Here is a 14,733-nt window from a genome sequence, read left to right on the forward strand (position 1 = left end):
ACATAAAAGCTGAGCCTAATATCTATGCTTCAGCTAGACTGTTAGCTACTTTAAGTAATTATTCTTGAAACACTGATGAGTTTGGGTGTATGGATGTTTGGGTTTTTTATAGTTCTGTGAAAAAAAAAACAACTTCTGTGTATCAAATGATACAGTGAGGTTGAGAGGAACAGTTCTCAGCATGGGCAGCTATAACATTGTGCCTTTGATGGAGAAGTCTCAGCAGAGTGCTGTGGCTGAAAATCAGTTTGAAAAGAATGAAAGCAAATAAAAATTCAACTCAGCCTTCTGTTGGATTTTAATAAAACTTCACAAACGAACAGCGGCTTTACAAGTTTCTGAAAACTATGCTTTCTGTCCTTCTTATAAAAGGAAACTGGCCTTTAACATCCAGTCAATTACATTATTGCAAAAGAAGTGGAAATATTGTTAATTCATACAAAGAAAGATATGATTTATGCCATTTTTTAAACATGGCAACAACTTAGCTGCTCCTCTGAAGTACAATTGAAAAGTGAAACAGATTTCTTTTTAGACAATAACACCGTAATGCAGCCATTTTGTTCAGATGTATTTAGTTATAGCACCTGTCATGAAATTTGAGGTGACTCTTTAATAGCTTCTGAATGCCTCAACGTATTTATTCCCAACACAAAGTCAGTGTGCGGCCGAGACCCATTCAAAACTAATATGCTTGTTGCAGTGTGGCAGCCAGTGTTGGATAGAGTTTCACATTCTATATATAAGTCTGTTGACTGTGTCCCCGCTGCTCTATTTAAATGCCAGAGTTCCACTGTCAAAACGGAGAGAAGGACGCAACAATATGATGGACCTTTTTGAGACCAGCACTTATCTTTTCAGCGATTTGCGTTACTTGGAGGAAGCGGATCATGGGTCTTTACAACACATAGACATCGCAGGGGTCTCTCCTCTGTACTCCAACAGCAATGACAGCCCGCTGTCCCCAGGCCAGGACAATGTCCCGTCGGAGACAGGGGGGGAAAGCAGCGGAGAGGAGCATGTGCTTGCCCCTCCGGGTCTCCAGTCACACTGCGAGGGCCAGTGCCTCATGTGGGCCTGCAAAATCTGCAAGAGAAAGTCGGCACCGACGGACAGACGCAAGGCCGCCACGCTCCGGGAGAGGAGAAGGCTGAAGAAGATCAACGAAGCTTTTGACGCGCTAAAGAAGAAGACCGTGGCCAATCCCAACCAGAGACTACCCAAGGTGGAGATTTTACGCAGCGCCATAAGTTACATTGAAAGGCTACAGGACCTGTTGCAGACTCTGGATGAGCAGGAGAAAATTCAAAACGGAACTTCCTTGAACACCAAAGAGCTTAATGTAAGCTTTTACTGATTCACTCTCCTCAGAGGAAATTCCTCCTGGCGTCCAGTTGATGTTCTAAATCTGTTCCAATGTGCGCCTGGGGGAACGAAATGACTTTCAAATGACATCAAAGTCCATACTTGAACTTTAAATGGATTTTTGCCCGTTTTGTTACTGTGTATAGTTTATTTATATGAGCATTTAGGAATTCCAGATTTGTAGGATGAGTAAAATCTTCCTGTCTTGCTTCAGCAGCTTGCCAGCGATGAGTATCAATGGAAGAAGTCCTCTGAGACCTGGCGGACCTCTGCTGATCATTCCAACGCAGTAATGAACCAGAGAGAAGGTACATCTGTCAGCAATTTCTTGCAATTAGCAGCTAACAAACAGAGTATTGCCACAACTGGCAATGTGCAGATTCTCATTTCTTTCAGGCTTGGCAAAGCTAACCGCTGTGACCACCTGCAGGCCAAAAGACAAAAGCAGATTTTGTTCAGAAGTGTCGTAAGGCAGTTTGAGCTGATGCAAACCCAATAATCAATAGTTTTCATACTTTCATCATTGAGCAGATGATGCTTCTTCACTTTTTGCAAGTGACACAAATTGTTTAGCGAAGCTGCATCATTGTTGCCTTTGCCATGAAGTGAATTTTTCTAGCTGAAAATATTGTCTGTCAGTGGAATTTGCAGGAGATATTGATCTGGACATTTAGACTTTCTTGTTTTCTTTACATTGATTTATATTCTTTCATGGCCACGAAAAAAATAAAACACTTAAATCTGACATGTTCCTCCAGAAAGTTAGTTCTCCTCCTTCATGCTTCACACTTATTATCGATGCTGGTTCCTCTCACGAACCCATCGGCATTAATTATGATATTAAAGTCGGAAATGTCTTTGTTTTTAAATAGTGTTTAGTGGACCGAATCCTCCTTAGATTGGGATCACATTTGTGGACCTGCACCTCATGTTTTGTTTTGGTGCCAAGGTTTTTTGTCTAAGTTACATCTTACAAGAGCAGATGAGGATGAGGGTACAAGTGACACATTTTAAACTTCGCCATGTCTAACGTGCTATATTTTTAAGTTTTGAGGACAATGAACCACGTTCCACTGTTATAGCGTGGGCTCACACTGGTAGGATGTTTATGACTTTAAGTTGTTCAACATCTCAGATATTTGGTAAACCAATCTCGCTCTTGGTCATCCTCTGGTATGTTCATTTCTCTCTTTTTCTTATAACATACCTGAGATTTTTCACTTTGCTGTAGATAGACACAGATTTGGGATAATGTATTCACAGAAATCCCAATGCTTATGGGCCGAAAGGAAAAAGAGCTATGTCCTGCTCTGCTCTACTTATATAAATTAATATACATTTCATTAAACACTGTCTGCATCAAAATGTGTATTATGGGACTCATTTTCAATGTCTTTGGTCTAAATTTGGACAGAACATGTCAGCTAAAAGCTACTTTCACTGTAGTTTTTCTTGTCTAAATAATTCTATCAATAGAGGTTATGCATCCAGGACAATTACACAAATAGACGCACAATGTGCAGTGCTCCCAGTGTTGATCATGGTAAAGACAGAAGCAAAGAGTACATATAAATCAATTGTTCAACCATTGTGCAAATTAATTAGAAGTTAATGGTCCATGTTGAAGCGGTATTTGTGCACACTGATTGATCGATTTCATTTAGTCTTTTGACAGCAAATGTCAACTTTTTGTACATCATACAAGCATATTACCCTGGCTTCCTATTTCTTCTGATTAAAAACATAAGTAACACACTTTTCTTTGCTTCCAGTGACCAGTGAGTCTTCTGCGTCTTCCAGCCTCCTGCGTCTGTCCTCAATTGTGGACAGCATCACAAATGATGAGAAACTCAACTTTTCCGCTGAATCCTCAGAAAACTGAAACAGTCTGAAGAGTTTTTTCTTGTTTTATTTAAAATTTCCAATGTTTTGCTTCTAATTTGTCTGGTTGTGATGCATCATTTTGGCTTTTTCTCACTTGAAACAGGAGGTCAAAAATTTGTACATATTTTATATTGACATGATTTATGAATGTATTTATTTTGCTTTCAAAGCTTAACAGATTGTTGAAACTTTGCATTTTATTTGAAAATTTGTACACATAGCTGACCAACAATAAATCACTTACTCTGTTGTGCATTGTTTGTACAGTTTTTCAGATTTCAACTGCATGCTGACGGCTGCCCCGTTGATGTTTTGTCTTTCAAAAATTGATCAGATTTTTGAAAAACAAAGACATTCTTTGTTCATTTTACAATTTGCATCATGCCAGTATTTGTCACTTAGTTGCTTATAAGGAAAAGCAAACACAAGTAGTAAAAAAACTCAGCACTCACACCAGCGTTCATGGCTATTAGAAGTCCATAAAAACTGCCGAAACCGCTGTGGAGCGGTTCGCTGCCAGAGAGCTTGTCTTTGTTCACCAGCAGGCCTGATCCCACTGCAGTAATCTGAGTCTCCTCCAAACACTGCGTGCCTCCACGCTCCTCCCCTATCACATGTTGGGAACACGGAAACTTGGGCTCCAAGCACGAGTGCAAACCCCAGTGGGTTAATACAGTTATTTTAGCCGTTTGGTCTTAATTCATCATCGCTTGAGTCTTCGTCACATGACAAAGCGCTTACATGAAATGCGTGGCTCAATGCCAGTGGCTTGGAAATCCAATCGGTCCTGTTTGTCATGTATTTACGTGACAGAGAAAGGGACGGGGTTTGATGCTTGATGTCGTGTTGCACGATGGCTCGCTCTGATCTCTGCAGACGACTCACCGTGCTCGTTGACCTTTGGGACTCAGGCAGATAAAGCCTCATGCAGAATGTCACAGCTGCTCACCAGGTTTAAGGACAGAAGACCAAGCAATAGCATCGACTCGGTAAAGAAAATAGCTAGGTAGAACATGAAGAAATGTTACTCCGGGTTTCAGCTTACAGGAAGTTTCTTCAAACAATGCTTACATTTGAAGGTTATTTCCTCTGTAGAGATCTGTGTATGCTGAGTAACTGCTTGAGGATGTTACAGACTCTCACCAAGACTTTTTAGAGAGTCATTTGGAACAGTTAATGTGAAATTTTGATTATTTTTTTTCCACTTGTAAAAAGTGACTTTAACTCAACGAATTACACGAGCTGCAGAAGAAGCAGCAACTGAGCTGCTTCTTCTGCAGCTCAGTTGGCTGCAGAAGAAGCAGCAGGGATGCCACCCAATCCCAAATAGTTGGAGCTCAACAACCAACTACTATTCATAAAAATACCAGCAGAAAGATGTAAAAAGCTGCACATATCCACTTTACTAATGCTTATAATAATTTCTTATAGAACAATAAAAAGGTATAAATAGATTTTATTTTTAATAAAATGTATATAAAAATATTATTGGCATTTTTTTATCAAAAACAACGTGTTTGATTGAATATCTGAACGACACAATAATATTTATTTAGCGTATTTGTACCCAAATCTGACAGGGATGTGAACAAATTTAGGCTTAAATTTCTCTTTCGTTTAATTTCCACCTAAAATGAACAGATTGTCAGCCTGAGCTGCGCCGCTTCGGGTAATTGTACCGCTGACAGCTCGTAAGGATACAATGCGGATATTTCTCACAATGTGCCAAAACGTTTGGCCAGCCCTGTTCTCTGGGAACCGCTCACACCTAAGAAAACACGCAGGACTATCAGCCCCTGAACTGCAGAGTTTGTCCGAGGGGCCACAGCTGAAGAAGACATCGGCCCTGCCGCAGCTTGTTTAGATGCTCAGAGGATCAAAGGCGGCTTTAGAGGCCGAGAACGACATCGTCAATGAGAAAACCTGCCTAATTGAGCCCCGGAGGTTGATTGGCGCAGCACATGGCGCAGTTTTTGGATGCGGACAGGGAGATTATACTGGCGCGCTGTGATGTGATCTCCGTCCCAGACTGGTCTCTTGGGAACTTTCTGGGGTTGCTTTTCTGTTGTTCTCAAGGGTCAAAGGCAGAGTTAAGTGAGGGGCAGGGGGTGTTGTTTTAGTCCCACCTCCTCCACGTCTGATAACCCTATTTATCGTTATCGCTGCATATTTTTTCAGAATGAGTACAAAAACATTTTTTTTTAAATTAATTAAAATGTGTATTAATCTGCTGTTATATTTAAATATTATTTTTCTGCATATTTATGAATTAAGGAGCTTAATGCCTGTTGAAAAACAGAGTGAAATATCAAAAGATTCTCTCTCAGGATTATTTTTCACTCAGTATGAAGCAAAAGAAATGGAAAAAAAGAAAACTGACAAAATAACATTTTGAGTGGCAACACCATTTGTTTGGCAGTGAGCAGAGAGAAGTGTGCTGCCAAACCCTGCAAATCTGAACGCTTCTCATGGCAAGATGTTGAAGGAAAGTTCGGGCAACTCAGAGCGCTCAGCTTCCAGGTTTGATCCCCCACCTCATCCCCCTGTTATAGCATCCCACCTTTCATCAGCTCTGACTTTTAAAACACTGCCTTCACAGACTAATGACAATTATATGGTGTCATCAGCAACACACAAATCCCAGCGAGGTCAGACAGGAGAAAGGCCAGCCATGGTTTCCTGTGCTTTGTCTAAGTGCAGATATGAAAAGGAATTAGACAGTAAGGTGTCTAATTCCTAAATAAATTCACTTTTTTACACACCTTTTTATTTACTCTGTTATGTAAATTGCAGTATGTTTGACAATGACCACATTAAGTTAAGCAGAATCTTTCAACAAATAAAATAAAAAGTACAGAATCCAAGTGCAAACCTTGAATTGAGATGCCAAGATTTCCAACCAAAAACAGCTCTGCGTTTAAAGCCTGTTAAGCTGTTGGTCGTCCACTTGAATAAAAACGATTGCACCGTCATGGCCATCTGTTCGGTGCTGTAATGTGGTGCTTAACCTGCGTCATTACCTTTTAACGGTTAAAATTTGGTCCACAGAGCTGAGGTACACAGCGGTGTCATTAGTTTTAATGAGCTTTGGCAAACAGGGGTCAGCCTGGGTCTCTTGCAGCACCTTAAATGATGAGATTTGGCATTTAGACGGTTTGCCACTGTTTTGTGAATTAGCTGGGGCTTGAAATGTTACACCTTCCCTTGCAGCTGGGCTGCATCTGCAACGCTGTGGTCTCCACGGTAACGACTGGCCAGCATACTGCTGGAAGAGGTCGCCCTGCTTTGCTGCACACTTTGGCCGAACAGATCGAGCCCTCGGTTGTTTTGTTAGCAAAGTGTAGCTGTAAGGTACAACATGGGGCTACTTACAGATTAGCTAAATCAAATGAAGCCAAAAGACTCTTGAGAAAAAAAGCAGATGGAGTTTGAAACACCTTGGAAAGCTGCATGCCCAGCGTTCATCGTGAAAATGGGGATGAGTGGGAAACACCAGTAGGTGCAGATGTGGGAAACTCTGCAGGGTACTGGGGGGTGAGGTGGTGGTAGGGATGAGGCAGGGAGGGAACTGAACAAACTCCAGCCTGCCTTCTGGCTGGGCCAATGGGCCATGGTAATTAGATCTGACCAATGTAGGCCCTGGGCTTTAGCCTAGGGGCATATAAGGGGGGTCTGGGGCAACAGACCCCTCATATCACTCAGAGGTCTCCTCTCTTTCACCCAGCAACTTTATCCTCCTTCGTTCTATCCTGACGCCTTTTCTCTACCAAGCCATGGACGTCTTCTCCCCGTCCCAGCTCTACTACGACAGAGCTTGTGCTTCCTCTCCAGACAGCCTGGAGTTTGGCACCAGCATGGAGCTCACAGGCTCTGAGGAGGACGAGCACGTCCGCGTGCCCGGTGCCCCTCACCAGCCCGGACATTGCCTCCAGTGGGCCTGCAAGGCCTGCAAACGCAAATCCAGCTTTGTGGACCGCCGGCGGGCCGCCACCATGCGGGAGCGCCGACGGCTGAAGAAAGTGAACCATGCTTTTGAGGCTTTGAGGCGCTGCACCTCGGCCAACCCGAGCCAGCGCCTGCCCAAGGTGGAGATCCTGCGCAACGCCATCCAGTACATTGAGAGCCTGCAGGAACTGCTGCGGGAGCAGGTGGAGAGCTTTTACAGCCTACCTGGAGAGAGCAGCTCCGAGCCAGGCAGCCCACTGTCCAGCTGCTCTGACAGCATGGTAAGACCACTTGCCAGTATGTTTATTGGGTTTACTTGTGGCTATAAAACCAATTCAGTTAAGAACAAGCAGTGCATGATAATTATGGTGCTGCAGCAGATTTGCAAGATTTCATCATCCAGATTGCTTAGAAACCTACCACCTGAATTTCTAGGAGTTTTCTTTTTTCAGGTTGTAGTGTTATAATGCAACACCTATTCTACAGCCTTTGCTCTGACTTCTTTGAGTTTCCATTATCCATTCTTTTCAATTCTTTTAACACTTAGTCTGACCATGTATCAGATTATTAAAAATAACCCAGTGGACTAATGGCTTTCCCACCACCAAACACTTTATGGCCCCAATAAACCCAACTAAATCCACCTTACTTTAGTCTGGCAGCAGAACCCGGGCGCTTTCCCCCGCATTCCATCCTGACTGCATGTATCTGCACCACTGCCAGGATTTTCTGCAGATTTACTCGGAGAAAGTGTCATCTTGCACAAACCGGTGTTGCTTCCACTGATGCAATCGATTCGCCACGCTCCAGGCTGGGCAAGGGAGGGGGAGTGCGCCCGGGCCACTTTGACTTCAAGGTGGACATGAAATAAAGAAGCCCCAATAATGCTGGAGTTTAGGATTTATTAGCCCGTCCAGAATATGATAAAGGACACTGGCTGTTTTTGTACTTTCTTGGCCTGGTCCTGCTCAGGATTCCTGTATGCAACCATACATGATGTCAGCTTGTTTTGAGAGATATTTGTTGGGTCAATTTGATTTCTTGTGTTCTCACAGGCGGGAAGCAACAGTCCAGTGTGGCAACACCTGAATGCAAACTACCGTAATGGCTTTTCATTTGCAAAGAATGGTAAGACCGTATAATTAATTGTTCAACTAATTAAAACAGAGGACATTGTTTATTTAAATGTAGCATAGGAATGATTTTTACTTTATTATAAAGGGTAGCTGTTTCTCTTGAAACCTGCTAAAATGACCTCTTAGTTAAGGCGTAAGTGAGCAACGTTTGTGTCGTTTTTTTTGTCTTTTTCAGACGGTATGGATGACAAAGCCCTCGGCGCCTCCAGTTTGGAGTGTCTGTCCAGCATCGTGGACCGCCTGTCTTCAGCAGAGTCCGGCTGTGGACCGGCCTCTCTGAGGGACCTGCCCACCTTCTCGCCCGGCAGCTCTGAGTCCCAGCCCTGCACGCCAGAGAGCCCGGGCTCCAGGCCCGTCTACCACGTCCTGTGAAGGGAAACCCACGCTTCAATGTGGATAGATTGCCGCGGGGGCACGACAGTTTCTTCAGACGCCAGCTGCTCTTGTGACAAAGTGATAGTAAGAAGTTTTTTGTGCAAAGCGGATAAGGACAGCAAAGTCTGAGGAGCCGTGGCAAATATCTTTCATTTTTTACATGAGATTTTGTAAATATGTAATATAACGCCAATTTATTCTACATGAGCTATAATACCCAATGTGACATATTTAATGTAATGATGCATTATTCAGTTTTAAAATATTTAAAATGTTATGTTTTTTTCAGTCCATGTTGTTGTGTTTATTAAACTTTATGTTTAAACGTTCTGAGGGCTTTAAGTTTTCTATGGCTTATGTATTATTCACGTTCAGCAGAGTTTTCAGAAAGGCAGAAGCACATTTATAGTTTTCATCTTTATATTTGTGTGATTATTACTCCCCATTTAGTCTGTTTGCAAATGTGTTTTCCAGTTTTCATTAAAGAAAATCTAAAATGCTCAATTAGAATAACAGATTCCTTTGAGTTCCAATGAATTTTGGTGCTGTGGCAAAATTGACAGAGTTAAACACAGAGTTTGTCCGTGATAGTCTCGCCTCTCTGCAGCTAACAAGGCTTCAGGATCACATTTGAGGTCAGCTGACATCATTTGTTATTTTGTGCTGCTGTGATCACTCATGTGGCCTTTTGTTCGTGGATTATCTTAAAATCTATGTACTCATTCCAGAAAAATAAGAAAAATGCCCCTTGCAATGTAATCAAGGAAACAAATGGAAGTATCTCACTAGTTTTAAGGTGCTGGTGTGGTTTTCTACACTCTGTGTACCTGTTTGCTCACTCTAACCAAATGTGAGCCATCATTAGCGCCCCTCATTATACCACCAGCACTAGTGTGGAGAACAGATGGCCTCTGATGGTACTTATCGGGTGACTTAGGGAGGGGGTGGTCAGGTCTTATTGGGCTGCAAGTAAGCTGTGTGTGTGTGTGTGTGTGTGTGTGTGTGTGTGTGTGTGTGTGTGTGTGTGTGTGTGTGTGTGTGTGTGTGCGTGTGCGTGTGTGTGTGTGTGTGTTTTTAATGCACCACTGGTAAATTTAAAAATAAAACTTTTGGTTCCCTAAATGTGCTTTTTGCTACTTTTCATTTTCTGATCTGATATTAAAAAACAAGCAGACTAGAGATTTAAGTTACTTGAAGAAATGAAAGAATTAATATATAATCTGATATATAATAGTAAGTCTGACTTGACTACATTGATCATAATACTAACAACAATAATGATCAAGTAATGAATTTACAACTTTCTTGATGCTTATTTCCATCACTTGTAAAAATGTATAAAATAATAGTAAAGTAAAACCTACATTTAATGGCAGAAGTATAATCTAAAAAGGAATTAATATAACTTTCATTTAACATTCTTTTTTCTGCAAAATGTATCTTATTTATATATCATCTGCCTTAGTGTTTTGTTGTTATTCAAAAAAATGGTGGATGACAACATTTTGAAAGATGGTTAAGAGAAAGGCATATTTATAACCCATGAATTATTTATAATTCATGGGTTATGAATTAAATCCTCCTTTGCACACGAATCAATTCAAAATTAAAAGTGCTTTAGTAAGGAATTGTTGTGCCTTAAAATAAAAAAATTAAAAAAAAGTAAGTAGTGGATATTTCCTCCATTGAATAAATGTACATACACTTAAGAGTGATTTTTTTTTTTTATGTTTTAAACTGCAGATTTTGATTTTGAATTTTACTTGTTTACCAGAGTCCCAATGTACAACGGTAGTGCACATGCATTAAACTCCAGTCCTACTGAGCCGGTGTCCTGCAACCTCTCTGCTTCAGCACACCTGACTCCAATATTAGCTCATTAGCAGGGCTTTGTGGAGCCTGACTGCATGCTACTGAGGAAGTTTGGCCATTTAAGTCAAATGTGTAGGACAAGGGACACAGCCAGAGTTGCAGGTCACTGCCTTGAGGAACGCAGTTTTAAATCACTGATTAAAATGTCTCTCTGCGTCAAAACACATGTATTACTTAATTAGGTAATTTGCAGGATTCTGCAAAACGTGAGTGCATAAGGAAGTAACTCAGTCATATCATTCAGGTTGGTTGAAGCAAAAAGCAAGATGGATGACATACAGTTAAGTTCATACTCGTTTCTACTATTTTTTAATTATCTTTTGGAATGAGCTCCAAGTCTGTGAGGTTAGCATGCTTCCTCGGCACGACTCTCATCCTTAGTTCTGCCCACAGATCCTCTATTAAATTTAAATCAGAGCTTTGACTGGGCCACCAAAAACGTTAACATTACTTTCAGTCAGAAGAAATGTATTATATAAAATCAAAATCTGCCAGACGTGTGAACTATTTTAGATTTAACTGATTCTGATTCAGGTAGAAATGTCTCAGAGTGTCTGGAGGCAGTTTGTATTTTACGTTTCTTTGGATTTTATTGTATTGCTCCCATAGTTATTCAACCAGGAATAAGGGAAATAAGAGCCAAGGGAGGCAGCCAAGGCTAACTAACAGCCTTATGACAGGAAGAACCTACAATCAAAACTTCTTCAAAAAAATGAAATGAGAAAAAGTTGTTTAACCCAGATCTTAGTTTTTTATGAAAGTGAAAAGTGCAGGACAAATATCAGGTAAGAAAGCAGGGAATATAGATATATTTTATCCAGATGAGGGAACAGAAACAAATTCACTCCGTCACTTTTCTTTGTCTTAACTTTGAATTCTCATGCTTCTCAGGGGAGATTGGTGCAAAACAATGGATCATGTATCTCTGCATGTCTGCAGCTCTCTTCCTCGTTTTTAGCAACTGGCAATACATCATCTGCTGCATTTGACTGCATTATGTTTTAATTTGGATTGAAAGGACTGTTGGATCTGGATCTGTCTTCATGGGCTGGTTTGATTTGTTTATGCAGTTTATTTCTAATGACATAAATCAGAGCTGAGTTCATTTACACTGACAGAATGGGCTCGTTAACAGCATATCTGCTGATGAAATCGTCCAAATAAAAATACTTGATAATTTAATACAGAGTATTTTAAAATTGCACTCGACATGTTCAGAAAGCTTCTGTTTTATATTTTGGCGATTACAACTGTCAGTTTGATTTTACAGAATTCTTTCATCTATGAAACCAGAACCGGAGTTGTATTTAAGCTCTGCAAATCCACTTCTGCCTCTGAGCCAGACAGGCTTTTATTCCTCTATTATCAAATGCAGATTGCTGTTCTCTATTTGCACCAAGATACTCGGAGAGTAGCAGCGCCTGAAGGCGAACACAATCAGTGCAACGGGCTCCCTCGCTGCTGACGTGTTGCTATGAAACATTCCAACAGGGGCCTGTATTACAATACCCTCCACACATGTATGCAGCCCCACAGAGTCAGCTCCAGTGCAGCAGAGTTGCTAGAAATGAAAACTTTGATATGACAAAGAGAAACTTTTGTCACTTCTCAGTCATTGCTGATTGATATGAGAGTGGAAAAACAGCAAGGAGTGAAAGCTGTCATCACTGTAGTTCTCGGTCACACCACAAGGGTGAGGTGTTTCATGTACGTCACACATCAACGTGACGTACGTGAGTTTAATCTGTCCTGAGGCGGATTGAGAAAGGAGCTGCAAAGCCTGACCAGAAGACAGCAACTTTAAAACCAGGTGCTTACATTAAGAATTTAATCAAACTTCCTCTCTTAGACAGGATTATCAAATCCGGACGGAAGAGACAACAAAGCAGCACACTGTCCACGAGAACATATATTTATTTATACAAATATAGTATGTATAACAATTGCATATCAACAGTTTGTATTTTTTTGTGTGTGTCATCTTTACGATACAGGACTATCATCCTTCAAAGTGTAAATCAATTATGAAAAAGTACCTGTGTTTTAAAGATACAAAAATGATATTTCACTTCTTTTTCGTATTTTTGGAGAGTGATTCAGGGACAAATACGTTTGAGTCCAACATAGAATATCACCATAGGTACCGCATTGTTTTTGGGGAATGCTCTGAATTATATGTGTTATTCAAAATGGTGTCTAATCTGCGATATTTTATAGTTCTGGTCAGAAGCTTGCTTACAGTCACCATGTGCTTTAATGTCATCATTTTTGGCTGTTTTCTTTTTCAGGGTTGATTGATCAAAAAAGATGCAACTTCAGGCAAATTTAAACACATGAATTGAGTTGAAAAGAGTTGATGTTTTGAGTGGGTCACTCAAAGTGTGATGTTAGCCTCCTATATTCGATCATATCAAATTTTGATATGATCTTTGTCCAATAGAAGCACATTGTTCATAAACTCAAAGATCCTGGAACACCAGTGTCACTACACACAGAGAAACAAGTTTAAAAATGTAAGTGTCTCAACCACAAAAGATGCTACTGTTTTATAATTCTGGTTAAATGAATCATTAAAAGCTCAAATTTAACCAGATTCTCGCCAGTGGTGAGTGTATGTAAACTTCTGACCATAACACACACACAAAAAGTCATTCTTATGGCCTTTTAACTTTTTTTACATGACCTAGATTCTTTTATCATTCAAAATATGTTCAGAAAGTGATGTTTTTAAAAGTCTGGGATTAATTTTGGAATAAAATGTAGGACAGAAAATCCAGAGCCAAACTCACATAGCCAGGGAATCAAAGAAAGGAGTGTCAACAACAGAAAAAAGACAAAATATAAAACTTTAAAACGGAAAAGACAAAAGTCTGACAAAGAAAGGGAGCAGTTGGCAGCAAAGAAGGGAACAGAAGTAAAGATGGGCCTAATGGGAAGGTTATCACTGTCATGTTGTAGATCCGATACGTTACTGTTGAAAAAAAAACAATCATTTTTAATAGGCAGTAAATTAAATCCCAAGCCTTCCATTCATGATTGTTAAAAAGGGAAAAACACAGATTTATTCTCTATTCAACAAGACATTTTTAAATAATCTGTATGTTTAAGAAAGAATATATATGAAATGATAAAACTTTAAATCTAGTCTAATATACAATATTCTGAAAAATAAACATAATTCTAGCATACTCTATGCACTTGGATGACATTCTGTTAGTCTGTCGGGAACAGAAATTTGATATATCTCTTTTATATATTTTCTAGATAAATTTCAGGGGAGATTATTGATTTGAAGGTTGTTTTTCTTATAAATATCGCACAGTAATTTTACATTTCTCTTCAAACGGTGCAGTGGATTTGAATTCGGAAGCTGCCTTACAGTAAATGCAACTCTGTTTGCTTTACTGCGATCTCAATCACTCATTAACTCTGCGCGCGTATTTAGTCACGAACTGAACCAAACAATGTGTTTTATTGCTAAAACTACAAGATATAAAATCTGTTCTTGCTACAGTATAGAAGGTAAAAAACAGTTTATCGAAAAACGGAACGAGAAATCATTCATGTGGGACACAAGCACCAGAATTGAGGATTTGATCGAAACACCACGGTACAAATGAGATCTATGGCAAAAATGGCTGAAGCTCTACTGCATATTAGATGGAGCGGTTAAAAATGAGCAACTGGGGAAAAAAAAAAAGCAACAAATGCAAAAAAGAAGGGGAGATTTAAAAATCCACAATTGGGGAACAGAAAACTATAAAAGCGAGTACAAAGTTAAACCGGACAACTTTCAGCATGTTCGTCAAAGCACCAGTTTGACACCAAATTCTCTCTTTGCTCAGTAATCGGTGGTTCACTGGAAGGGAGAAAGAGGAAGTCAAGAGAGCGTTTTTGCTGATTTCCTCCACTACAAAGAGATTCCTTTGGGATCCTAAGCGCATGTAGGCGATCTATGAGATCCGCCCTGCAGGGCTTTTACTTCTTCTTCTTCTGGAACAACCTGTGGGTCACAAAGCAGACGGAAAAAAGACAAGCTGAGAGCCAAGACTTCACATTCACCCAGAGTCCTCTCTAACCTTTCCCCTCCAGAGCATGCAAAACTATGCTGCACTCAGGTGGCATCAGCTTGGCCGCTGGAGCAAAATTCTGTGGT

At 40.4% G+C, this 14,733-nt stretch overlaps 3 protein-coding genes across 4 annotated transcripts in view; 2 read left to right on the forward strand and 1 right to left on the reverse strand.

Annotated features, from left to right (window-relative positions):
* Nucleotides 1-507: 507 nt before the first annotated feature.
* Nucleotides 508-3,498, forward strand: myf6 (myogenic factor 6). 2 transcript variants are annotated; one of them, XM_014988401.2, is made up of 3 exons: nt 508-1,342; nt 1,580-1,673; nt 3,138-3,498. In XM_014988401.2, exons 1-3 carry the CDS (start codon nt 824-826, stop codon nt 3,245-3,247), a joined length of 723 nt encoding a protein of 240 aa, XP_014843887.1. In that variant the 5' UTR covers nt 508-823; the 3' UTR covers nt 3,248-3,498. The 2 variants fall into 2 exon arrangements, with proteins under 2 accessions (XP_014843887.1, XP_014843896.1); XM_014988410.2 differs by having other exon boundaries at nt 796-1,342; nt 1,583-1,673.
* Nucleotides 3,499-6,940: 3,442 nt separating this feature from the next.
* Nucleotides 6,941-9,034, forward strand: myf5 (myogenic factor 5). Its single transcript, XM_014988389.2, has 3 exons — nt 6,941-7,475; nt 8,250-8,322; nt 8,506-9,034. Exons 1-3 carry the CDS (start codon nt 7,023-7,025, stop codon nt 8,700-8,702), a joined length of 723 nt encoding a protein of 240 aa, XP_014843875.2. The 5' UTR covers nt 6,941-7,022; the 3' UTR covers nt 8,703-9,034.
* Nucleotides 9,035-12,473: 3,439 nt separating this feature from the next.
* The window catches only part of lin7a (lin-7 homolog A (C. elegans)), a 30,709-nt gene continuing 28,449 nt past the window's right edge, over nt 12,474-14,733 (reverse strand). Inside the window, exon 6 of the mRNA XM_088003315.1 lies at nt 12,474-14,580. The gene's annotated coding sequence lies outside the window, so the exon portion shown is untranslated. The remainder of the gene's footprint in view (nt 14,581-14,733) is intronic.

The sequence above is a fragment of the Poecilia mexicana genome, unplaced genomic scaffold, assembly GCF_051168715.1.
Source record: "Poecilia mexicana isolate PSO_F unplaced genomic scaffold, ASM5116871v1 scaffold_23, whole genome shotgun sequence".
In the NCBI taxonomy this organism is placed as follows: domain Eukaryota; kingdom Metazoa; phylum Chordata; class Actinopteri; order Cyprinodontiformes; family Poeciliidae; genus Poecilia; species Poecilia mexicana.